We start from the raw sequence: 26,629 nt of genomic DNA, 5'->3' as shown, positions 1-26,629 counted from the left end.
GCACCTAGGAGTTGTAATTTTGTTGCAGAACTCGTCATGCAGTTCCATCTCAGGCAGATATGCAAAGGATTAGAGTTGTGGCGATTAGATGAACAGTCTTGTCACTCGAGACACTAAAAGTGGTTCCACTCTTGGCCTATAAAAAGGCTTTCAGAGGCCACTCGTGTGCAGGGACTTCTGCTTGTATAGAGCTTGTTGACCACTAGTTGCCTCTACGACAGAGATTTTGCCCAGATAACAGTTTGCGAGGGGCACATTATTGGGATACAAGAAGCCGTATCAAATTGCCCACCACCTGGGTCATTGTAACCAGACTTGAGGTGTTGAGACCAGTGGATGTGTGAGGGCACACACAGGGCGACTGGGCTCAGGAAGCCCTCAGACCACCAGTAGAGAGGATCATCAGGGATTGTTAGACAAGCAAGAGCAGCTGCAACTCTGTCATCCATAGACAGGTGGTGCCATCCATACAGCCCCATGTCTGTCAGAACCATGGTCAGAGGAAGCCCCCACAACATTGCCACACTTCAGTGGCTGCCCCGTCACCAGCTTTATCATCAATAAGGGTGCCTGCACACGAGCAGAATTTCAAGCGCGTGATTTTAGGCACATAATCCGCCCCAGACTGCAGCCAATATACTCCTATGAGGATCCGCAGTTGTCCCCAGACGGACGGATGTGTATCGCGTTTTTTCACGCGCGTGAAAAAAATCTGCGACCTGTTCTAATTTTGGTCGGATCATGCGCGTGAAGCCTCCAATACAAGTGAATGGCCGCCTGCAGACGAGCGGGTCGGATCCGGCAGCGAGAAATCTCGCCGCGCGATCCGACCCCAGAGCCTGCAGGGGCGAGCGCGTACTCACCCGCGCCTGGCGGCCCCGGCTCTTTGATGTGCCGGCTGCCGCGCAGCCGGCGCATGCGCAGACCGGAGCCGGCGGCCAGGTGAGTGCGTGCTCCGCACAAAATTAGAACATGCCGCGGTTTGTTTGCCGCGCGAGATTTCGCGCGGCCAAACCGCGGCCGTCTGCATAGGAGTGCGTATTGTAATGCACTCCTATGCAGACTTTCAGCGGCGGAAATCCCGCGGGAAATCCCGCGGCGGGATTTCCGCTCGTCTGAAGGCGGCCAATGGGTGCGTTTTTTCACGCAGTACATCCGCAGTGCAGCTGCGGATGGAGTCACTGGTTGCTATGACTACAGGAAGTAGGCATGGTAGGAGGCGTCCCAACACACAGCACAGAGCTTCACAGGCACATTTCAACTGCAGATCTGTCCTTTCAGTCCCCTCATCTACCAGAGAGCAGCCAGCAGACACCAGCCTGCCACAAGCCATAATGATCGACATGGGGAAACTTGTGGCAATCATGCAGGACTTCCCCAGCCTATGGGACAGTAACTCCCCAGAATACCTCGACAAGAACAGAAAGGAACAATCCTGGCGTCTACTGTCCGCGCAGGTTTATGGGGATGCGTGGACGAACGCAGTAGAAGCAGAACAGAAGAACTTGCGTGAGTATTATTCGCTATTGCGTCAAATGTACTTTTTTTTTCATTTTAACCCCTTAGTGGCCAAGCAGTTTTACTTTTGTTTTTATTGTGCTTTTTTCCATCCCCACTTTTAACCCCTTAGTGACGGAGCTTTTTTGCTTTTTTCCTTTTTTTCCCCTACTCCCTAAAAAAATCGTAGTTCCTTTATCCATCGACGTCGCTGCATAAGGGCTTGTTATTTTTTTGCGGGACGAGTTGTATTTTGCAATGGCACAATTTATTGTACCATATAATTTACTGAAAAACCTTTAAAAATTGTAATCGGAGAGAAAAAAAAAAAGACTTTCCACCATCTTTCGGTGCGTCCTGTTTCTGCAGCGCGCAAAGTGCAACAAAAACGACCCGATATTTTTATTCTATGGGTCAGTACGATTACTACGTTACCACACTTATATAGTATTTTTATAGTACGTCCGAAAAAAGTTACATGGATCAACCATGCCCACAAAGACATCTGCTCACCGGGTGAAAGCATGTTGCCAGAATAATTTAACGGTGCTCGCACAAGCAAGGGGGACAAAACGGAGTCTGGGTGTTGGTTTTTAAGCTGTTTTCCAGGGAATGGGCAGTTCTCTAGGGGTTGGGTTTACAATAAGGGTGTCTTCCAGATTTTTCTGCGCGTTTTTTTCCGCAACACATCCGCGTATATCCGCGCGTGATTTTTCACGCATCCGCACCTATCTGCAAGCACATTTAGGTACCATACGCGCGTGAAAATCCGCTAGTGGAATCCGGAACGCTCGTGTGCAGGCGGCCTAGAGCATGTATGGGACCATCTGGGGCACCAACTTTGCTAGCCTATGAGTTTCCAAAATCTAGAGGCTCAATTACAGCAAGTGTGGAGCGATATGCTGCAGGATAGTATAGGGAACCTGTATGCCTCCATGCCCTCCCATATCACATCTTGTATCCAAGCTAGTAGTGGTACAACAGGGTACTAGAGCCTTCATGCTAACCCATATCATATCTTGTATCCAAGCTACAGGCGGCCCAACAGGGTACTAGAGCCTCCAGACCCACCCGTATCACATCTGGTATCCAAGCCACAGGCGGTACAACAGGATACTAGAGCCTCCAGACCCACCGTATCACATCTGGTATCCAAGCCACAGGCGGTACAACAGGATACTAGAGCCTCCAGACCCACCGTATCACATCTGGTATCCAAGCTAGAGGCAGTACAACAGGGTACTAGAGCCTCCATGTCTACCCGTATCACATCTTGTATCCAAGCTAGAGCCGGCCCAACAGGGTACTAGAGCTTCCATGCCTACCCGTATCACATCTGGTATCCAAGCTAGAGGCAGTACAACTGGGTACTAGAGCCTCCATGCCCGCCCGTATCACATCTGGTATCCAAGCTAGAGGCAGTATAACAGGGTACTAATAAAGATTATTATTATATTATTTGTATAGCGCCAACTTATTCCGCAGCGCTTTCAGGCATGGATAAATGCAAAACAATACAACAATTACAATATAAGGTACATTGGGTTAGACACAAATGGGTTGGGGGTGGTACAGGAGGTGGGGAACACAGGCAATAGGAAATATTATGTACAGATCATTTATCAGAAGGCAAACAGGGTGGAGCACCATAGTGAGGGGCAGGGGACTAGGTCAGGAGATTTGGTATGCTTCCCTGAAGAGGTGCGTTTTTAAGGCACGTCTGAAATTTCGTGCATCGGGAATTGTCCGGATGCCTTGGGGTAGAGCATTCCAGAGGATGGGTGCTGCTCTGGTGAAGTCCTGTAGGCGAGCATGAGAGGTTCGTATTACAGGGGTGTTTAGTCTGAGGGTGTTAGCCGATCGGAGTGAGCGCGCTGGGTGGTGTACTGACAGTAGGGAGGCGATGTATGGTGGTGCAGCGCCATGCAGAGCTTTGTGAGTGAGGTAGAGGAGTTTAAATTTAGTTCTGCAGTGGATGGGCAGCCAATGCAGCGACTGGCATAATGCAGAGGCGTCTGAATAACGACTGGATAGAAAAATGAGTCTAGCTGCTGCATTTAGTATGGATTGGAGTGGAGCGAGTCTAGTGCGGGGGAGGCCGATGAGTAGCGAGTTGCAGTAGTCAAGCCGGGAGTGGATGAGCGCAACCACGAGCGTCTTTAGCGTGTCCGTGGTTAGGAACGGACGTATTTTAGCAATATTTCTGAGGTGCATGTGGCATGTTTGGGCCAGAGATTGGATATGGGGGGCAAAGGAGAGGTCAGAGTCCAGTGTGACGCCAAGGCATCGGGCATGCCGTCGGGGGGTTATGATGGTGCCAGACACTGGAATGGAGATGTTGAGGGGAGGTCGGTTAGAAGGTGGAAAGACGAGGTCAGTTTTAGAGAGGTTTAGTTTGAGAAAAAGGGAGGACATAGTGTTAGAGACAGCGGACAGACAGTCGGTGATATTTTGGAGGAATGGTCCAGAGATTTCACGAGAGGAGGTGTATAGTTGGGTGTCGTCAGCATAGAGATGGTATTGGAGGCCGAATCTGTGGATGGTTTGTCCAATTGGGGCAGTATAGATAGAGAAAAGAAGGGGACCAAGGACCGAGCCCTGGGGTACCCCGACAGCGAGAGGAAGTGGAGCAGAGATAGAACCAGCAAAGGAAACACTGAAAGAGCGGTCAGAGAGGTAGGAGGAGAACCAGGAGAGAGCAGTATCCTTTAGACCAATAGAGCAGAGCATAGTGAGAAGGAGATTATGGTTGACAGTGTCAAATGCAGCAGACAGGTCAAGGCGGATTAGTAGAGAGTAATATCCTCTCGACTTTGCAGTCATCAGGTCATTTGTTACTTTTGTAAGGGCAGTTTCGGTCGAGTGTAGAGAGCGGAAACCAGACTGGAGGGGGTCGAGGAGTGAGTTGTCAGAGAGAAAGCGAGTAAGCCGGGAGTAGACCAGGCGTTCCAGTAATTTGGAGATAAAGGGGAGGTTTGAGACGGGTCGGTAGTTAGCAGCATTAGTCGGGTCCAGGGTTGGTTTTTTAAGCAGAGGGGATATAATGGAGTGTTTGAATGAGGAGGGAAAAGTGCCAGAGGTTAGGGAGAGGTTGCAGATTGTGGTAAGGTGAGTAATGAGAGCTGGGGAAAGGGAGCGGAGGAGGTGAGAGGGGAGAGGGTCGCTGGCGCAGGTGGTAGGGCGGGCAGTGGAAAGGAGCCTGGAGACTTCTTCCTCTGTCGTTGGTTCTAGCGTAGATAGTGAGTAGGTGCTGGGTGCAGTGCTGATGAAGCTGGGATCAGGGCTAACCACGCAGCTTTCAGAGATTTCTTTTCGAATGTGGTCAATTTTTTCTTTGAAATAGGCAGCTAGCTCCCCAGCAGTCAGGTCTGTCGCAGGGGCCTGTTCCTTGGGGCTGAGGAGGGAGTGAAAGGTCTCAAAGAGTTGTTTGGGGTTGTGGGATAGTGAGGAGACAAGGGAGGTGAAATAAACTTGTTTGGCATGGTGAAGGGCTAGGTTATACATTTTAAGCATGAATTTGAAGTGGAGGAAGTCTGCTGGCAGCTTTGACTTTCTCCACAGCCGCTCGGCGCACCTAGAGCACCGCCGGATGAAGCGTGTTTGGGACGTGAGCCAGGGTTGCCGTGGTCTGCGTTTGACAGCTCGCGTCACGGGCGGTGCCACTTCATCCAAGGCACGGCTGAGGGTGGTGTGGTAGTATTCGGCTGCCAGGTTAGGGCAGGGGAGGCGAGAGATGGGCGATAGGGAGGACTGAATAGCTTCGGCAAACTGTTTAGTGCGGACAGACTGGAGGTTCCTAGAGGTGCGATAGATAGGAGGGTCAGGAGAGATGCTAGGGTGCCTGATGGAGAAAGAGAGAAGGTTGTGATCCGAGAGTGGAAGTGGGGAGTTAGTAAAGTGAGAAGCAGAGCAGAGACGGAGGAAAACTAAATCGAGAGTGTTACCATTTCTATGAGTGGGGGAGTCAGAGATTAGCGATAGGCCAAGGGAGGAGGTAAGTGTTAAGAGCCGGGAGGCAGATGAGGAGCTAGAGTCGTTAGTAGGAATGTTGAAATCACCAAGGATGAGGGTTGGCATTTCACAGGATAGGAAGTGGGGGAGCCAGGCAGCAAAGTGGTCTAGAAACAGGTGGGTAGGACCTGGGGGGCGGTAAATAACTGCGACACGCAGAGGCAGTGGGCGGAAGAGGACTTCGAAGGAGTGGAAGGTTAGCGAGGGAGCTGAGGGAATGACCTGGAAGGTATAGTTTGGGGAGAGGATGATGCCTACTCCTCCACCGCGTTTGTCATCCGATCTGGGGGTGTGGGAGAACTGCAGGCCATCATAGGACAATGCAGCGGGGGAGGTAGAATCGGACTGCTGTATCCAGGTTTCCGTGAGGGCGAGCAAGTTCAAGTGTTTACTGGTGAAAAGGTCATGGATAGTTGGGAGTTTGTTACACGCAGATTGGGAGTTCCATAGGGCGCATTTGAATGGGGCAGGGGGGGGCATTTTGGTAGAGAACAGTACGGGGTGGGCCTGGGTTGGGGGAGATGTCCCCTGCAGCTAGAAGTAGCAGAGTAGCAAGGGTGAGCACATGGCTAGGGGATTTGTGTGGGTGTCTGAGGTGTTTCTTTGCAGTATTAGGGGGTTGAAGGCGTCTTAGGAAGTTGAACAGTGCATGGGAGCCATACATAGGTGAGGAGAGGAGGGAAGGGCTGATGTGGATGGAGTGTGTTGGGGCTGGGCGTTGGAGGAAAGTGTGAAGGCTTGAAAAGAGGATAGTGAAGGAGATTAGTGCAAAGAGGAGAGTATTTCCCTCCAGGCTTTGGGCAGTTGTGCATGTTACCTGTCTCCTGGTCTGTCCAACTGCGCAGTATAACTGCATCATTCAACAGCATCAACACTTGTTGCTGGACACATCAGGGGAGGCTGCCTCAGGGGAGGCATGGAGGGTAGAACTGACTTTAAAGTTCTGGCTATAGGACTTCAGCTGGGAGTGGCTTGTTACATTTCACTAGTCAACCAGCTGACCCCACCTTTAGATGGCTAAGGAACAAGATGGGGGGGGGGGCGCTTTATTGCCCTCTTACAAAAACAAACTGTGTCCAGCAACACTAAGATGAGACAGGGAGAAAACTATTTGGGGGAGGTGATGACGAAAATACGTATAGTACAAATAGAGTCAATTCAATTTATATGAAGCAATGGGACCATTGCGCACAGATTATGACAAATTTAAAGGTATCACAGCAGATTCAGTGGAGGGAAGGCAGAGCAATCAAATTCAGATGGAGCGGAGCAATGGATGAATGAAACATACCATTGCGCACAGAGCCTTCATGACCGGTCGTATCACATCTTGTATCCGAGCTAGAGGCGGTACAACAGGGTACTAGAGCCTCCCTGCAAGAGATCAGTTCTCCACAATAAAATGATCCTTTAGCTCTGATACTGTAATCACTTGCATGAACATAATATTAAGGCTGCCTGCACACGAGCGGAAATTCCACGGCGGGGTTTCCCGCGGAATTTCCGCCGCTGGAAGCCTGCATAGGATTGCGTTGACAAATGCAATCCTATGCAGACGGCCGCGGTTTGGCCGCGCGAAATCTCGCGCAGCAAACAAACCGCGGTATGTCATATTTCTGTGCGGTGCTCGCAGAGCCCTGCACAGAAACACTCACCCGCCACAGGCTCCGGCTGCTCGGCAAGCCGGCACATCAAACAGCTGGAGCCGCGGGCAAGTACGCGCTGGTCCTTGTAGGCGCTCGGGTCGGGTCCCGCGGCGAGAATCCTCGCCGCTGGATCTGACCCGCCTGTCTGCAGGTGGCTAACACAGAGAAAGTTCCATTCAATGACAACTACTAGGTGCTTAACTTTTTTTTTTTGATACTGTAGTAACTGTGGTGTAAAGTATCCCAGACAGTTTTCTGGCACAATTTGCACCAGAAAACACATTTTGATTTAGAAGTCAGCCCCGTTGTGTACACTGCTGGATGCATTTAAAAGTAGACTAGAAACAAGGTCACGGGTTTGTTCATGTGTCGGCGCTCCGTATGAACAACGCTATCCATAGGGGTGATGCCGTTCTGTCATAGGACGGATCCATTCCTGGCTGAAAATCAGGTTTCAGGTTCCAAAGACGAAACAGGAAACTAGAAACCAAAATGTAGACTTGAACATTCCTCATAAGACTTTGCTTGGTCAGTCAACTTTAGATGCCTTCAAGGATGTTCTATGCAAGTCTTGTCTATTGTCAATTTCACTCACCCCAGCAATCTTCTGTGCCTCTTCCTACATGGCCACTTCATTACAGCAAGGCGTTACAGGACAACTGCGCACGCATTCTATGTGAGGCGCCGAGCGACCAGCGATGATTCTTATGCTGGCTGCAACTGAGCGGCAAACCAAGAGTAAACAAAGAGCAGCTTTTAACGCACTTCGGGTGGTCAAACGGCTCAGTCTTGGGACCGAACTGAACAGTGCTGGGCAGACCCCATTGACTATAATGGGGTCCGCCTGCTTTCCACCCAGCTTCCCGGTTTTAGAACCGAAAAAAAAAAAAAAAAAAAAAAAAAAAGGTATCTGCAGCCGCATCTGACGGAATCTCCGAGGTTCCAATGTAGATGCAAAACCGGCTAAGACATTAAAAAAAGTCATTAACAGGAATTTGCAAGCACAACTCCAAAGCGCTCTTTTGTAGCATTTTACACTTTTGACAAAGATGAAATTCATTTATTTACAAGCCAAAAAGACAACTAAAGCGTCTACGAAGGAAACCTTATAGTATTCTTCTACAGAAGTTCAGTTAGGGACAACTATCAGATATCAACTTGGTAGCATTGGAGCTCCAGATCCTCAGGAAGAAGGCATATACTTTACTTCATATTCTAGAATTGGCCACACACAGTCAGATGCCAGCCATATCTGCTGACAACCCAACCATGTAAGGTGTATGGGTCTATGGAGGTCAGGGCAAAGAAGCGATGAGACATTGGAATCGGCCATACATTTCAGATGGCTTCCAGTTCAACCCCATGCCCATGAACACCCAACCATTACAGCCTGTACTCCGAGGCAGATAACAGCTGTCAGACACCTCTGATAAGAAGGTCTGGCATGTTGGAAGCACAATCCATGTCCCCTTCCTACATCTGCGGGAAGTCAAGGCACAGTCACACACATTGGATAGTCCGTCCCACAGAAATCAGCAGCTTTATGCAACATCAATCTAATGTGTACGGCCAGCTTAGGTGGCAAAGTGTTCAAGTCTTGCATGACCCATGACTGGGTAGAAGTTACTTTGCATAAGCACCCAAAAGCAAAATACATTTTTTTTTTGCTGTGGAAACTTTGTTTTTTAAACTTTAACTCTATCTTTTCGTTAGAAGTAATTTAACCTCCTGGTGAAATCGGCACAAGTACTTCAGATGTGTGTGGTGTTTGTATGGAATGGGTTCAGGATTCGAGCCAACTCCATACATGGCAGGTGCCGACTGGCTTCCAGCTGACACGTGGCAGGGGATGAGATCACTCATGTCCTGGCTGTTAACCAGTTAGATGCCACCGTCCATTCTGACCGTGGTATATAGATGACCCCACAGAGGAAGGGAGCTCCCTGTGGCTCCCAAACTTCCCACCTACAACAAGATAGTGAGGTGCTGTTCGAGTGTCATGGCAGGGCACAAGGTAAATTGCCAGCAAAAATACAATATACTGCAATACTTACGTATTGTAGTATAATGTATAAGCAATCAAATGAAAGTGATCAAAGAAAGCGTTATATACCCTAAAACGGTACCATTAGAAACTACAGGTCACCCTGCAAAAATATAACAGTTAACAGAAAAATAAAGTTATGGCGGGAAAGTATAAAACACCCCCCCCCCTCCATATTGCTATAATTGTACCGACCCACAGAATAAAGTAAACCAGCATTTCTTTGCAGCACTGTGTAGGCTGTAAAAAGTGACCCCCCCCCTCCTCTCGAAAAGCAGGAGCAATTGTATTTTCTTCCTCATTTCACCCCACTTAGGCCTCATGTCCACGGGCAAAAGAAGAATTAAAATCCACAGCGGATTTTAACTCTTCTCCTGCCCGCAGATCCGCATCCCATAGGGATGCATTGACCACCCGCGGGTAGATAAATCCGGCCGCGGCGAAGGGAAGATCCGGAGCGGGCGAGAGGCGAGTTAATTCTTATTTTTATGCCTCATGTCCGCGGGGCAGGAGGGACCCACTGTGGATTCTACATGGAGAATCCGTAGCGGGCCTGATTTTCCCCGTGGACATGAGGCCTTAGAAGTATATACGTTTTTCAGTACATTATAGCTTACATTGACCACTTGCAGAGATAAGGACTGCTGTGAGGTTTATAGTCTATGGGCAGTCCTTGAAAAAAAAAAAAAAATCATAAAAAGAAAAAAAAAAAACACTTAACGGAGAGGAGAAAACTAGAACAGGATGCTTTAGATGCCGCTTTTCATGATGATACAATAGAAGAATGTCTTCTATGTAGCAAACAATGGTGAGCTCGCCGTTACTACTGGCCATTATACTATGACAGCTGGCCATTGCACTTCTAGGACTGGTCTGGTTGGATTGCCTTACAACGGAAATGCCTCACCTACTTATTGTTACTTTAATCAGCCAAGCCAGGACATGTATTACCTGACACAACAAGCGGAAGTGGAGACAATGTTGGCTCAGAGAGCAAGAAGTCGCGTTAATTGCCACCTTCTATGTATAATTGACATGAGTAATATGGAATAATGAAGTTTGATGCGTGAAACCTTACAAAGTATTTCATCTGGGATGGTTTTCGCCTACTGGCCAATATTTAGTGATGACAGCCATAGAGTAAGAACAACGTCAGCAGGAGGATTGAGGTTGAGGGACCGTTCTTGTACATTAACCATTCATTTTGAGGTTTACCACATAGGGTTGACTTTTGGATAAAAGGCTGTATGACCATCTATGTGGAGTCTAGTAAGCACAATTAGCATTAGTAAGGCTTATAGCCAATTTATAGGAGTCACTCTCCTAAATGTCCATCTATAGAAGTAGCGATAGGTCCTGTCATCCACTAGTCTGAGGAGGATAGGGACCTTCTAGTGATCCAGTCTACGTCGCAGCTTATACACAAGGTTTGAGCATAGTCTTCTAGAAGCGCTGCCGATCCTGACAAACCGGTTCCACGAAGGTCTCTTCTGGCCACCAGCATTGGATGTACGTTGCACTTGGTCTTTACTGGTGGCCGGATCAGAATAGGGTTTGTCCAGGCAATATCACAGAATCAAAACGTGGGAATTCGAGGAGTTGGGGAAAAAAAAAAAAAAGTGAATATCAGTTCCGTAATAACCTTACAAGATCTGAGAATGAAGTCTTGATTAACCTAGAGCAAGGTACGTCGATAGTTCTAAAACCTTCAGACAAGGGGGAATATTGTTATTTTAGATCTTAGACAATATATGACCATTGAATAATCAGCGTTATGAGATTTCACCATCAGATGCTACAGAGGAGCCCTGGGGCTGGTAGAAGAATACTCTGGTCTTCAGTGTGGATGAGAGAGTGGACAGCGTCTCTTGTCTTCTGGGGTTATTCCACAGACAGTATCTTGTGGAAGGACAACAAATGATCAGTTCTCTAGGTTAAGAAGCCGAATGGATCCATAGGTTGAGAATGGGTTACTGGTTACTGGTTCTTGATGTAGTGCATGCCTGCTTAGTGCATCAGCAGTGAGAAGCTCTAGAGGTTTATCATCATTTTTTTGACTCCTTGGATGTTCCGTTGGGTCAATCTTTACCCTGACATGAGCATCTATATTGATAGATCCCCCATTTTTGCTTTTAATACAACTAGTCTATTTTTTATCAAATTAACTGGGTATGAATAGTGGAAAGAATATGGAGAGTCGTCAACATGCACTAAAGCTCTTGCCTACAATACTCATGCCGAGGACGTGGGGAGAATGTACCCACATCAAACAGCCCCTGTGGTGAGTACTGCTGTCATCGGAGCGCAAGTAAATGTTGGTTTATGCTCTCCTGCTGTTTGTATCTGTGGGACTGAAACATCTGTACTGCCTGCGCATCCCATTGATGCTTGTCATCTACGTTTTATATAATGTACACCCATAATGTTTGTTTGAGGGCATTTTAGTGAATTTCAATTTATTAAAAAGTCTAAATAAGAGTTCCCTAAACTTTAGTCCTCATAGACCCCCAACAGGTCATGTTTTCAGGATTTCCTCAGTGTTGCACAGGTGATGTAATCATTGTCAGTCCTCAGACATTGCCACAGGTGTTCTTACTATAGGATATCCTGAAAACATGACCTGTTGGGGTCCCTGAGGACTGGAGTTTAGAAGACACTGATCTAAATAAGTGACCAGTAGTGTAAAGGCATCCTACAACTATTCCTTCACATAAAAGGATTAGACAATTGGAAGTTTCAAATTGGGAAATTGGTAAAATTATACATCACCTGGCCTTATGGCCCTTTTACATGCAAATATAATCTTTCAAACCATTTGCATAAAGTGTTAATGGCCATTGACACCATTATCTTGATTTGCATGTAAAAAGGACCTCCAGAAGTTGTTTGCAGAGCCCAGCCTGTGTTTAAACACACAGCCAGCTGTGCAAACAGCTGCCGATAACCTTCTGTTCTCTGGGGGCTGTGGGAAGATTGCATTGTTCTCTCCTGGCTAGTGGAAACATGCCATGGTGAAAACAGCATTGTTTGCTTTATCTCTCTGGATTTTAAATTAACCTTAAAAGAATTGTTCAAACGAAAAGTGCACAATGCCAGCGTTTACACGCAACAATTATTGCTCATTTTTGTCCGTTTAAACGAATTTTGAGCAATAAATCGTTGCGTGTAAAAGGGACTTTACCCAATGTAACCTCCATACTCCTTAAAAATTGCACCTCATCTATGCCTCATCTTGTTCTTATGCAAACATCAGAAGTCTTTTCAGATTTCCAGAGGAATTCCTTATTATAGATACCTTACTGAAGATGCAAGGTGAGGAACAGGTTTACTGGTCTTCCTATTGAAGACAATCCATCAGGCTCTGAGATCACAGGCGAACAGCTAAACTCCGAGGCCATAAGACAAACACTTAGGTGATAAGCAGGGCCAGAGGCCATAAGTCATAGACGGAAGCTCTGCAGCCACAAGCCTATAGACTAATATGTATAGGTGAGGGCCAGAGGCCATAAGCCCTAGGCAAAGCACAGAGGCCATTAGTATCTATGTCAGGCTCAGAGAATAGGCCATAGGCCAAAGAATAAGAACCTTTAAGTCAAGTTCAGAGGCTATAAGCCCCAGGCACAGGTCATACAGGTCCTGGTCTGGGTATTGAGCGCACAGCCATCACCTATAATTTTGTCATTTTTGTATGGTTAAGGCAAAAGGCAGAACTCAATCCCTTAATTGGGGAAATTCTACTTTGGACTGGCTGGAGATCCTATCTGAAGGTGCTCATTTCTTCACTCAGTGGTACTACTATGCGTTGCCCAGCTTAGTACATACCTGAATTCCATCTGTTGATGGAAGCACCAGATAAAACAAAAGGTCTCATACCACCAACTTCCAGTCCAGATGCATCAACTCCCTTTCATAACCTCCAGAGACAGGGGAGCCCAGCATCTGCTGCAGGAGACTGGGGGGTGACTGCAGGCTTTCCCAGTGGCTCCGCATGGAGAGACTTACACCGGATAAGTAACCTCATGCCATTGAGTTTGGGAGCGAGACCCTGCAGCCAGCAACCTTTAGTAGATGTGGAGAAATCTTTGAAAGAGCATAGGTAGCTAAGCAGCTACCTCAGCATTTTGCAACCTGTCCCACAGCCAAGAATGAGGAAGTGAAGAATGTTACCACCTTTTAAGAGGAGCTTCCCATTTCCTGTGTGGATGGGAGGTGGACTGATGGGCGTAAGGAAGAAATCCATCTAGTGAAGAAAGTGGCGCAGTGTCCCATTCAAATGAATGGAAAGTGTACTGTAAGCAAAGCTTATATTCTGCATCATTTTAACCTTTGATACGGAGTGGCTTACCGCATTGGAGAACAAACCCAAACCACTGGAGAAGAGCACTGAAGAACAGAAAGGTACTATCCTTCACACATGCTCCTACTATAATCTACAGGTGACCTGCTGTTAAGAATCGTAAAAGGATGGCGTTCCATACAATCCCCTATGACACGCCAACCTAATACATAGTTCTTTCTGACAATGGTGGTTAGAGTCATTGAATTTCTTTGCTTGAAATTACGGAGCCAACGTCAAGTGAGACTAGTCACCAATGGCACTTGGACCCAACAACATTGTCCACTTTGGCACGAAACTGACCATACTCCTATGACACACCAGCCTAATACATAGTTCTTCCTGACAATGGTGGTTAGTCATTGAATTCCTTAGCTCAGTAATTTCATTGTTGAAGTCAATGAGACTCGTCACCAATGCCACTTGGACCCAACAACAATGTCCACTTTGTCCTGAAACGGACCATACCCCTATGACACCAGCCTATTACATAGTTCTTTCTGACAATGGTGGTTAGAGTCATCGAATTCTTCAGCTCAGTTATTTTATTGTTGAAGCAAACATCAAATGAGAGTAGTCACCGATGCCACTTGGACCCAACAATAATGACCAGCTTGGCAATGACTACACGTGACTGTTCTTACAATCTGGGTAATGGTCGAGCATCTGTAATGCAACGGCATCATGAGTCAACTGGTAACCATCTTTAGGTGCCACTTACCTCGTTCTAAGAGCAATCCAAGCAGCATCGATGTCAGCGTATAAGTTTTTCTCGGTAGGTTTTCCAGAGCTTGACCCATATCCAGAATAATCATAAGAAAATATGTTACAGTTGATCCGAGAGCCCAGTCCTATGTAAAAGCTGCTCATCTGACCGAGATCTACAGCATTTCCATGAGAAAACAGTAGCGTGTACTTGGCGCTGGGTGAGCAGCGTACAAACATGCAGGCAATGCGGTTCCCCCGGCTGGTCCTAGTCATGAAGCACTCTATAGCATCCTTTTCCCTTGCGGAATATTGCCAGTCTGCTCGTTCCGATAGATGAAGAGTCCAGCGACTGCCGCTCTCGTCACATATGAGGGTGTACGTTGGGTCTGGGGGCAAGAAGGCAAGTTTGGAGGCAATCTTCCCTGGACATGGGGGGCAGCAGAAGAGGCAGCACAGCTCACTAAATGACAGATTATTCATCTTGGTCTCTGTGGGGAGAAGAAAAAAAAAAAAAAGAATGCAATTTAATTTCTGACATTAATGATTTAGACCAGCGTTTCTCAACGTTTCCCTGCCAAGAAGCCTGTACTGAAATCCATTACATCAGAGCGCTACTGAAGTGAAGGCCGCACACTGTCCTAGGTTTATAAAAAGCACAGCATGACCGTGTGAGTGCCCCCTAGAGACGTAGCATGTACCCCCGGGGATGCAATTACATGGGTTCAGAACTAAAAACTTTAGAAAATGCAAATTAAAGTTCATTTTTCTACAGAAGTAGAATGAAAGGATACAAAAACTAACCAGACTTCATGTATGGGGGTTTAGTTTTGAAAAACAAAGACTCCATTAGGCAATTCTGTGTAAGAGCTCACTCACACGAGCTGCTTACTACGCATGTATTTTTCATACGAGCAGTCCTAAAGCCCATTGATTTACATTGGGCCATATTACACACGTGAAAACAGTGCAGCATGTTCTATTTCGGAGTGTAATAGTTGATTGGTGGGGGTCTGCCGCTCAGCTGCCCTGCTGATCAGCCGTTTATCAGGCTGCTGTCAGTGTGGACAGAGCAGGAAGCAGACAGCTCCGTCCATATTGCAGTGGCCATTGAATTAAGCTGTGTTTGCATTACCAACCTGGGTGTTGTAACATGGACACAGCTGTCAGCTTCCTGCTCTGTTCACACAGACAGCAGCATGACAAACAGCTGATCGGCAAGGAAGCTGAGCGGCGGACCTCCGCAGATCAACTATTTATGGGCAAGTCTAAGGATAGGTCATCAATAGTCAAGTCCTTTAAAACTCCTTTAACACTGAAGTTTTCCGGTTTGCTAGCATGTTACTTTCTAATGATTTTCCGACATAATATAAAGCAAGAAACTGGATATTTACATCTGATTGCTGCAGAAGAAAAAAAAAAAAAAAAAAAAAAAAGAGCACATGGAGGGATTTGCCAAGATTACACATCTATTTAGTGACTATACTGCTCAGAATGGCAGGAACTTTCTGCCTGTGAGCTGCGGGGAATTAACAAGGTAGAAATCTATGAATCCAGCTTTGTTCTCAGCCATAGTTAATATGGGGGGGGATGGGGGGGGGGCTCAACTCAGCAGATGACTGGTTACTATGACCACGAAGGAGTCTTTTTTTTTTTTTTTTTTTTTTTATTTGTATTTTATACATGGCACGGACCAAATACCACAAGATACAGATGTAAAAATAGAAAAACTACCTTGGCTGTATAGCAAACCCATCTCAAAGGCTGCATTCTTCTGCAGACACCGGGGAAACCTTGGGAAAAGCTGCAGATCTGAAATCTAATCAAGTCAGCTGCATAATGAAAAAGCAGGGCAAACTATGCCAAGCTCACCCTGGGCACCTCCATATGCCATATATAAAGGGAACGGGCGTATCTGTACACAGCTGAGGGGGAACAAGGATCCCACAAGCTGGGCTTTACTCCTGGGATAAGCCATACTTGGCAGCCCCTGTTCACCTGCTCTATGGGAATGTCACAGCCAGCTGAGAAGGGAGTGGAGACTAGCATACGGCCGGCCCGGGATCCTACGTCTGTGGCTGCATGATATGGACCCAATTTAAAAAGGTGAGTAGTAAAAGCAGAGTATTTTTTAACTCTTACTTCTATATTGAACAGCTAGGTAACAGGTGTAACTCACTATTAGGCTACCTACACACGGGCGAGCGCGATATCGGGCCAAGAAACTCTGCCCAATAGGAGTAGTTTTCCTGCGGATGGCGAGGCAGTTTTTTTGTCAGGCAACAACGCATCTGTGAAGTTCTGGTCTTCGCGCACAAGTATGATGCATGACAAGGGATCGGAAGGGTTTCCATTGATTTCAATGGGAAACCTCGCATCACACAGCATGCAAGGCATTAAAGTTCTCACTGAAATCAATGGGCGATGCGTCCAAGGAATGCGAAAAGTTAGGGCATGCCATCGCTCGCATATAAGACTCCATTCAAGAGAATGGGGTTCATAGTCACCGAGATTTGTGCGTCTCGTCCCACATGATTTTCTCAGCCATGCGAAACTGACCTAAGAGTGCATTCACACGGGCTGAATACGCAGTGTATTCATGAGCAAAAATACACTATTGCTGCGCGTTTTTCTGCCTGTTGGCAGTCGTTATATGTGCGTAAATACATAAAACCCCATTGATTTCATGCGTAAATACACAAGTTTCCTGCACATATCTGCATGTCCATTGATTTCAATGGGTTAGTACGGTACGTAACATCCATCTTCTGTGCCCCAGAACCACCATGAAGTCCTAAGATTTGTATGAAGACATTCCAGGCGTGTCGTGTTTTCAGTAAATAGCATCTTGTTTCGCATTAAAACAACGTGGATTACCGGCATTGTGATGGCCCATTTCATTGACTGAAATTGCATCAGACTGGCAGAGTTGGATAAAAGTTGGCATTATATCTGTGAAAGATCCTTTGGATAAGGCCTTGTTCACATCAGGTTGGCAGTACACCAGAGTATCTCCAGATATCTACCACCATCGGAAGCCTCTAGGTATGCCACTATATATATGTACATTGAGATTAGTTTGCCCAGAGCCAAAGCTTAAGACTTGCTCCAAAAGAGGAGTTGTATCAGTCCTTCACTCTCCCTCTCCTTTTATCATCCTTGCCTGGCTTGGGCTTCAAAAACAAAAACAAAAAAATAAAACACACCTGAACATAACTTGCACATGTGAATATTTTGTATCCACTTCTGGTCTTGGCTTCAAAAATTGCATCAAAAACTGCACATGTGAAAGCCCCCTAATACAAGTGAAGTCGGCACACGCGCCAGCCTCCGCCACTAATGCCTGCGATTTCCTGATAATTGGCCCCTGAAGCTGCCGGTCCAGGTACAGCCTGGCAATTAGCAGCAAATTGCGGGAGTTAGCAGCACTTTTGTAATAGCATCCTTATAAGGAAGCAAATCAAGTCTCCATCCAGATTCTTGCCAGCTTGCGAGTAGATGTTCAATAGTTAAAGTGGTTAATCACTATAATTACTGCGACGGGTTATAAAAACATGACATTCCGGTCTTCCTGGACCTTGTTCACACGTATCTCTGAAGTCAAGTTGTCTGGCTGTCATAGGGAGTTACAGAACCCCTCATGGATGGACTATGATTTCCATCAGACTGGACAGCCCCGCTTCACATTAGGAGGACTGGCTCACCTGCTCGTTATGTTTTAGTGAGGGCAAGAAGTTAGCCAACAAACTTCAAAGGCATCCATACAAAGCAGAGATCAAAGACCTTCCAGCTAGAAACTAATAGAGCTGTGCTGAGTGACGGGGAAGTGTGTGTCCTAGTCACAGGACTGCGGAGAATAATGCCTCGTACAAAGAGTATAGTACATTTCCATAGGCTCGCCCCCGCCCACAGACCCTTCCATAGGCTCGCCCCCGCCCACAGACCCTTCCATAGGCTCGCCCCCGCCCACAGACCCTTCCATAGGCTCGCCCCCGCCCACAGACCCTTCCATAGGCTCGCCCCCGCCCACAGACCCTTCCATAGGCTCGCCCCCGCCCACAGACCCTTCCATAGGCTCGCCCCCGCCCACAGACCCTTCCATAGGCTCGCCCCCGCCCACAGACCCTTCCATAGGCTCGCCCCCACCCACAGACCAACAGACCCTTCCAAAGACTTGCCCCTACCCACAGACCCTTCCATAGGCTCACCCCTACAGACCGACACTTCTAAACACACAGGCCAGTCTCACACAATTGGATTCAAATTGCGGATTCTTTGCCCTTACATACAGACAGACCCTTCTACAGGTTCACCCTTGAACACATTGGCCTGTCTCGCACAGCTGGATTTGAATTGTGGATTCTGTGGGCTCTGCCCCACAGCGGGTTCCGCTTACTGCCGTGAGCCCAGTCATGCACATACCCTGACAGACCCCCCCCCCCCCCCCCCAAGCCCTAGGCTCTGCCTTCCGCAGACAGACCCCCCAAGCCCTAGGCTCTGCCTTCCGCAGACAGACCCCCCAAGCCCTAGGCTCTGCCTTCCGCAGACAGACCCCCCAAGCCCTAGGCTCTGCCTTCCGCAGACAGACCCCCCAAGCCCTAGGCTCTGCCTTCCGCAGACAGACCCCCCAAGCCCTAGGCTCTGCCTTCCGCAGACAGACCCCCCAAGCCCTAGGCTCTGCCTTCCGCAGACAGACCCCCCAAGCCCTAGGCTCTGCCTTCCGCAGACAGACCCCCCCAAGCCCTAGGCTCTGCCTTCCGCAGACAGACCCCCCAAGCCCTAGGCTCTGCCTTCCGCAGACAGACCCCCCAAGCCCTAGGCTCTGCCTTCCGCAGACAGACCCCCCAAGCCCTAGGCTCTGCCTTCCGCAGACAGACCCCCCAAGCCCTAGGCTCTGCCTTCCGCAGACAGACCCCCCAAGCCCTAGGCTCTGCCTTCCGCAGACAGACCCCCCAAGCCCTAGGCTCTGCCTTCCGCAGACAGACCCCCCAAGCCCTAGGCTCTGCCTTCCGCAGACAGACCCCCCAAGCCCTAGGCTCTGCCTTCCGCAGACAGACCCCCCAAGCCCTAGGCTCTGCCTTCCGCAGACAGACCCCCCAAGCCCTAGGCTCTGCCTTCCGCAGACAGACCCCCCAAGCCCTAGGCTCTGCCTTCCGCAGACAGACCCCCCAAGCCCTAGGCTCTGCCTTCCGCAGACAGACCCCCCAAGCCCTAGGCTCTGCCTTCCGCAGACAGACCCCCCAAGCTCTAGGCTCTGCCTTCGCTCACAGTGCCAGCTGTATTTGGAGCACACGGTGTACATTACCTTGCAGCAGACCGATGAATGCCAAGTCTGCATTGTGCTTGGCTTCTCGGATAAATGCTTCGGCAGGGCTCGGTGACACTTCTGCGGGTATTTACTGCCTCACTTGGCTGAGGCCGATGACCCTTAGTAACAGGAGAGTGCCAGTTCCAGCACTCTGCATGCAGCGCCGGCAGCCTACGACGCAGCATTACTATCACATGCCATGAAGTGCTGCAGGAGGAGAACTCCAACAACCGGCTCAAAATTAATTATGGATCATATGGGAGTTTGCTGGATGAAGCGCACACGAAACAAAAGCAGAGCCCTGATCCAATTACGTGCCCGCCGCGCTCAGGGACACTCCACTACAGATTAGCCAAACTAGAATAATCCCCCGCAGGAGATGCCAGGGTCACAGCTTTAAGCACTGGGACGGATTCTTAAAGTGACCCTTAAGGTTTTGGGACAAAACTTCTGTCCGAGGACTAACAGGGAAGACCGTATATAACCTGCAGTCCCTATGCCAGGCCTTTCATCCACTGGTTCAGGGTCTCGTCTTTGGCCAGCCAAGATGGCCGACGCGATTTTGAGACTAGCTAGTAGCAACGTTAGGCTGGATTCACACAAGCAATATGCAGTGAATAGGACAGATGGACTTCAATTTACAACCGCGCAAAATAAAAAATACAACATGCTCTATTTTCCTGTGCATTTGCACATTATAACGCCCCGCGGAAGTCAATGGGGGATGCACGAATGTGCTCAAAATACGCTAGGAGATGCATGAGACAGCGCAGGAAAAAGAACAGATCTGGAACTCGAATTCCATATTTCAAATCGGTGCATATTTTTTTTTTTTTTGCTGGCCGCAAATGCGCACGCCTCGAGCATGGAAAAAGTGCAGTAAAATATGCCGAAGTGCAGGCAAAAACGCTATGCTTATGCGTGCGCAAATGTGAGTTTGGCCTTCGACTATTAGTACGCTCTACCTGCTCTCTGATTGGCCAGGGCAATCGTGGGTAGAAGCCCTTTGTTAGAAAGTTGTGGTGGCCATCGGAGGAACGCCAGAAGACAGACTATAGATACAGATATCCCCTCCAGTCCTGAAGGGCAAGTAAAGCGCCCTGAGCGCGCTAGAAGTGTTCACTGGACGGTCGCTCATCCGACAACCATCATGCCCGACTCCAGCATTATAAAGTCATCCACAGTGGATGGCGGTTTACTTTATATCGGCCTACATTTTGTTATAGGAAGCGATTAAATAATTTCCAGGACTATCTGACCCATTTCTGCCTGCATTTATAGGTCGTCCCTAAGGGCCGTGCCCATTTTAGTGTCTATGATCGTCCAGGGAGAGCGCAAATCCTGTAGAGCTGTACAGACGGTTAGCACTGCCAAGATAACTTCAGCCTGGCGCCACGTGTAATACGGGGGTCTTTAACAGGACCATTTATCGCTCACATGAGCAAATGGTGAATCCGCTCGTGCCGCCTGTGTATACAGGCAGATCAATTGGTCGAAAATAGTTCACTTATTTGGCGAATTTTTATTTATTTATTTTTTTTAACACAAGAGTAAAACACAAGGCCTGCGGAGTGAATCCGGCCTGCCCTCTCATTTTATGTGGCCCGCTGGCATTCTACTCACGCAGCCTACAGGTCCGACTTGTACACAGTGCAGACACCAAAGGGAGAGGGTAGTAGTCACAAACTACACTGCAAGACCACACCTGCAGGGTAGGTGAGCGGAATGCCTGTAGGGGGTGCTGCGCAGCCCAAGGCCAAAATGGAGGTCACCATTGCTACCGGGGCGACCCAATTAGGGCTTGAGAGAAAAATTGCTGTAGATATGCTACCTAGTAATAGCTGACAAGCTTTAGAGACTACTTAGGCCCCTATCAGGCATGGCAGAAAATGTCTGTCACACAGAAAGATTCTTGCTGAATTGCGTGAATCTGAACAATGATCCCATGCGAATGCCGGAAGTGAATGACGAACAATAATTCATTCCTCATTTCGTTTGTGCCGGCGTTAAAAAAAAACAAAACAAAAAAAAAAACCACCTACGGCAATCAGCCCATGTAAACAAGTCAGTCCATCTATGGACGACTGTCCGCTTACTGTGAATGGACGCTGGCGGTGGGGACAGTCTCTGGCGCACACCGCCTCCATTCACTGAGCGATCATCACTCCTTTGTGATAGCAGGGCAGTCATTATTGTGGGACGACTGCTGGGCTTTGGCACCCGACAATCATCCAGTGTAAAAGGACTCTTAAAGGGGTTGTACCACCTGTGGACAACCCTTCACAAACCAGGCAGGACTACAGCTGTCATAGCGGAGCGGGAGACCAGCACCCTGGCAAGACCCGGCGGGAGTATAATGTTCTGTCACTACATGGGGAAGGGGCCGTCCGCAGATTGTACAACGCGAGTGTCTTGGGCGCAGCTCACATTATGGTCACGTGCCTCCACCATTAGGTTGGGTAGGAAATCGCACGAGGTGTGTTGCAAGACGTACAAATACAAGCCCCATTCTTTTAAATGGGGTCATACACATGAGCGATGGTTTTTTTTTTTGCATTGCGGCGCAGGAAAAATAAAAAAAAACAAAACATCATGGTATGTCCCATCATCGGCGACCCTTTGGAACGCCTCGCACATTGTTATCAACTTTCCCAGCAAAGCATCGCACAGCGTGCTCACGAGTTTCCTGTTGAAAACAACCTTTAGTTGTGGGGGCTCGCTACTTTCCTGAAGGGTTGCAAGGCTGTTTCAATACAAAACCGCCTGGCATCCGTGGGCACATCGCACGCTGGTGAGCGCGATATCAGGTAGAGTTTCACGGCCCGACATCACACTCATCCGTGCGAAATTAGCCTTAGTAGGAGAAATAGCACCTTTCACAACTCTAAGGGCTCATTCACACAAAGGTAACTTCACCAAGTATTGGGCGTGCGATTTACGGTGATAGGTGGTGAATGGAGCCAAATAAAATACATTGATTTTCATCAACCCACTCACACTGGCGCTTTTTTTTTTTGTAAAATGGCGTACAATACGTACATAAAAAACCGCAGCGTGTTCTATGGTATTTAGCCACTTATTATGCACGATAGAGCGCATAATAAAACGTCGCACATACGCAATTACATTGAGTATATGCAGCAATTTAAAAAAAAAAAAAGGGGCCAGGCTGCGCATGAGAGCGTGCGCAAGATACGCTGTATCTAAGGGCTCACACAAGTGCACAAGCTGCGTACCACACATGTATTTTTTTAATGTGCAATACGTTCGTGAGCGACAAGTTGTGAAAACCCCATGATGCCCACCCGGCTGCCGCTGACCGTCACTGCAGAGACCCCGCAGGTGACTACGGCCGGAAAAAAGTGGAGGCAGAGGGGACCAACTCCCCGCTCTGCATCCCCGTCACACCTGACGCTGCGCCTGCATCCCCGAGGGGAAATACTTGATCCCAGCGTCCCATTACTCATCACTTCCATCAGTCACCCGTCTCATAGGAAGATGGAAAGGTTCTCTGCTGTAACTGTAGACAAGAATGGCGCCGGGCCGCACGATACATTGATCATTCCCGGCACGTTTGCTTCTCATCAGTAGCAGATGACGATTTGTACCTCACGCAGCTTAAGCGCCATTTAGACACAATGAGAACAGCACAGGCCGCTGATATCATCACCAGCTCGCCCGCGCGTTGACCGCCTGTCTACACTACAGGATCTGCACTGAGAACCGTGCACTGTGTGTTCAGTGTCTCACGTTGCCATGTGATATTCTGAACGAACAGCGTTTAAACTGCCCGACAAGTGAATGAGCCGCGCCGATTTTTTATGCCGGCTGAAACGGAAAGGCGAACGATTCTCGTTCCGTTCTGAGCAATAATCGCCCAGTCTGAACGCACCTTTACTTACAAAAGGTTTCCGTGTGAAGTGGCGGTGCGACAATCCAAGTACCAATCCTAACACGCTGGGGGTCGCATCTTGTGCGCAGTTACATCCTGCTGACATGTGACTCTAGCAGCCAATCACTAATTCCAACTAACACCTTTATAGGACCCTCCTTACGGCCGGCTTCACACGGGTGTAAGTGCATTTACACTGCATTCAACGGCGTCACGTATTTGCGTGCGCAACTGCATTTTTTTTTTTTGCTGTACTTCGTGGAGATTATGCGAACGCCAGAAAAAAAAAAAAAAAAAAATGAATGAACCGATTGTATTGCGCACACAGATACAGCCTCAGGGCTCATTCACACGGCCGTACGTGTAAAACGCTGCATTGATCACACAGCATATCTTGCGCCAGCGGTCATGCGCAGTGTGAATCTTTTTTTAAATTTCCCGTTCTGTCTTATAGCGGCGTTAGGTATTCCGCGCCGCACATGCGCAATATAGAACATTGTGTTCTTTTACACGCAACGTATCTGCGCTAATGTGAATGAATCAATGAAAAAAAAAATAACATACCGTCTCCGTTCGCCACGTACTGCGCGGTGAGACAACGTTGACGGGAATCATTCCCGTAAGCAAGAATCCGCGCCGTCCAATATATTTTCACAAGACTTTTTTTTTTTAACTCATCATCCAATTTTGCGCACGTTATAATTATTCTCCGGCGATGACATACGCCGCGGTGAAGTATACCAATTAAAGCGCTAATAAATCATTAGCGATGGCTGCTCTGGAGTTATAGGCGCGATTAACGTGTAAAGCCGGTCCCGTGTCAGCACCTGACGTATAGCACTGCGTGCGGTCATACGACCTGAGGAATGCCTAGGAGACGTAGCGGCAGACATGTGGCTCAGTCTGTGCCTGCCACCTACGCCCGCCCCCTCACCCTAATACCAGATGATACTTCAGAGCTGCGAGCGAGATGCTGCGAAGAAAACAGGGGATCTTAATCCCAGCTAATCCATACATTGTTCGTCTCAGAGCAACCAAAGGGTTAAATAGGCAGCAATTAAAGAGGCGGACAGTAATTTGTAGCGTAGAAGTTGGCGTGACCTGAAGCGACCTCCCGTCCGGAGCGGTATTGGCACGATGCCGCCGGTCACATGGAGATAAGACATCGCAGAAATTGGGTTATTACATTCCTCGCTTGTCGCTGGCAGATCCTGCGCCAAATCTAAAGCGGAATGCAATGCTGGCGTCCCGAGGAAGTGGCTGGTACTTTACATGACAAAGCCCGTCCAGGCGAGACTCCTTCCCAGGACGGCGAGCGGGGGAGGGGTAGATACAAAAGGAGCAGGGATACTGGTGTCAGGGACCATCGTCACCCCTTACAAGACCTTCTATTGTCACTGCGCACGAACAGCGCTGATGTAATATTTTGTCATCGGACTGCACGGCGGCCATAGTTCTGCGGTGGGCCGTAGATATACAGGTCATCCCTTATACGCCGCTGTAAGGGCCGTCCACGGCGGCACTTTCGTTTACATATGCGACAAAGTTACATGGAATAAAAAACGTTAAGTGCTCCGTCACACAGGCGCGCGATAATAGCGTATTCCGTGCGTAATACGTTGGGGTCACCTGTCATAGGCTTCTAAGTTGGCGTTTACGTGTATCGCAAGAAAGATCGCGGCATGCGAATTCCGTTCGTGTGAAGCCGACCTTAGCCTTACCTGTTGGTAAGAGGCTGCAGGGTCTGCAATGCAGAGAGCCGCGGAAGGCAGCGAGTGTCCCGTAGCGAACGTGAAGCGCCACTTTTTTTTGTGATTCCTCGCTCAGTCTCATAGCAGGGCTGCGTACGATATTGTCGCAGTGTATTGCCTATGAACAGCGTTCGCACGCACGGCCTATACAAACGTAAAGGAGCTCACGGTACGCCGAGAAGTAAAGTATGCCGCCATCTATTCCTAGCACGCATCTACACCACGCCATGCGCATGAACTCACCGCGGTGAAGAAACACCCGTGGATATGAGCCCTTAAGCACATACGCTTAAAAACGTAGATTTACATTTTTAAAACCATATGGGCGGTTTAATTTTTTTTTAAACTACATATAGAAAGAAAAAAAAAAAAAAGCATAATTTAAACTTTTTTAAAATAAAGTTTTACAGTTCAATAATTTTTCCTCAGGCACAAAACCATTTAAGAAAAACGTACAGCCATAAGTTGATCGCAATGTTTAAAAAGTAATATGATGTTTCCATACTACATTTGTGGGACAGAATAGCGCAGTGCATGACGCTTTAGGCTTTTTTATATGAAAAAAATATAAAATAAAAAACACTCCGAATGAGCAAAAATGAACAATAATCGTTCAGTGTAAACACAGCCAACGACGAACGATAGGGTAGTAACACCCCGCTGCGTTCCACGGATGCCGTACAGCGCCAATCCTGACACAATGCAGCTACTATTTCCAATAGCCAATAGTTATGACGTCATGGGAAGAGCAGCTGTGACGTCACATGAGGACACCCACGGGATAGACATCTTCTCTACACATCCCTGAAATGGCTGATAACAGCGGACAATCGAGACACCTGCAGCGCTGATCTGGCGGACACTTCAGGGTTAAGTGTCTCTTTAAAAGGTAATAAACTGCTAGTGACAAAGTTTACAGAGAAGTGTCACGTGACCACATTACAGTAAGCGGCGGCACATGACCACTTACCGGTCCCCCCCATCCCAATAATCCGGGGGGTTAGCGTACTGACCTGAGGAGTGAGCGGGCAGCAGCTGGGAAGATCGCGGCCTGTAGTGCGCGGCGGGGGGCTCTCCGTGACGTCACTCCACTCACACACGCAATGACGTCACTGCTGTCTCCCCTCTTGCTGGGCGCTCTGCGTCATACCTCGGAGAGCTGGCGCTGTGTCTGACATGCGGCGACCGGCAGCTGTGCGGCGACGTCTCCAGCACAGTCCGCACACCAGTGGCCCCGCTGCTCTGCCGCACTGCTAGCACCAGCACCAGCACTCGCCACCGAGTGACCCGGGGGGAGGAGTCCCCAGGCGCTGCTGCTATTACTAAGTAGGCGGGGCACTAGCGCCCTTCACAGCCTATCAGAACGTGAGAAAGCGATACGTCAAAGGGTGAATTTAAAGGCGGAATGAAGGAAGTTTTACCAATCGGATGTAAGCGTT

The 26,629-nt window shown here is 48.3% G+C and overlaps 1 protein-coding gene across 1 annotated transcript in view; it reads right to left on the bottom strand.

Moving 5' to 3' along the window:
- ABHD17B (abhydrolase domain containing 17B, depalmitoylase) overlaps positions 1–26,467 on the bottom strand; it is a 32,195-nt gene extending 5,728 nt beyond the window's left edge. The window contains exons 1-2 of the mRNA XM_066604174.1: positions 26,204–26,467; positions 14,256–14,730 (exon numbers count right to left, since the gene is read on the bottom strand). Coding sequence (XP_066460271.1) covers positions 14,256–14,722 — 467 coding nt within the window. The 5' untranslated portion in view covers positions 14,723–14,730; positions 26,204–26,467. The remainder of the gene's footprint in view (positions 1–14,255; positions 14,731–26,203) is intronic.
- Between the last annotated feature and the right edge of the window lie 162 nt (positions 26,468–26,629).

The sequence above is a fragment of the Eleutherodactylus coqui genome, chromosome 5 (assembly GCF_035609145.1).
Source record: "Eleutherodactylus coqui strain aEleCoq1 chromosome 5, aEleCoq1.hap1, whole genome shotgun sequence".
Taxonomy (NCBI): domain Eukaryota; kingdom Metazoa; phylum Chordata; class Amphibia; order Anura; family Eleutherodactylidae; genus Eleutherodactylus; species Eleutherodactylus coqui.
The sequence above is the reverse complement of the archived record's forward strand: the minus strand, read 5'-3'. Positions and strand labels throughout refer to the sequence as shown.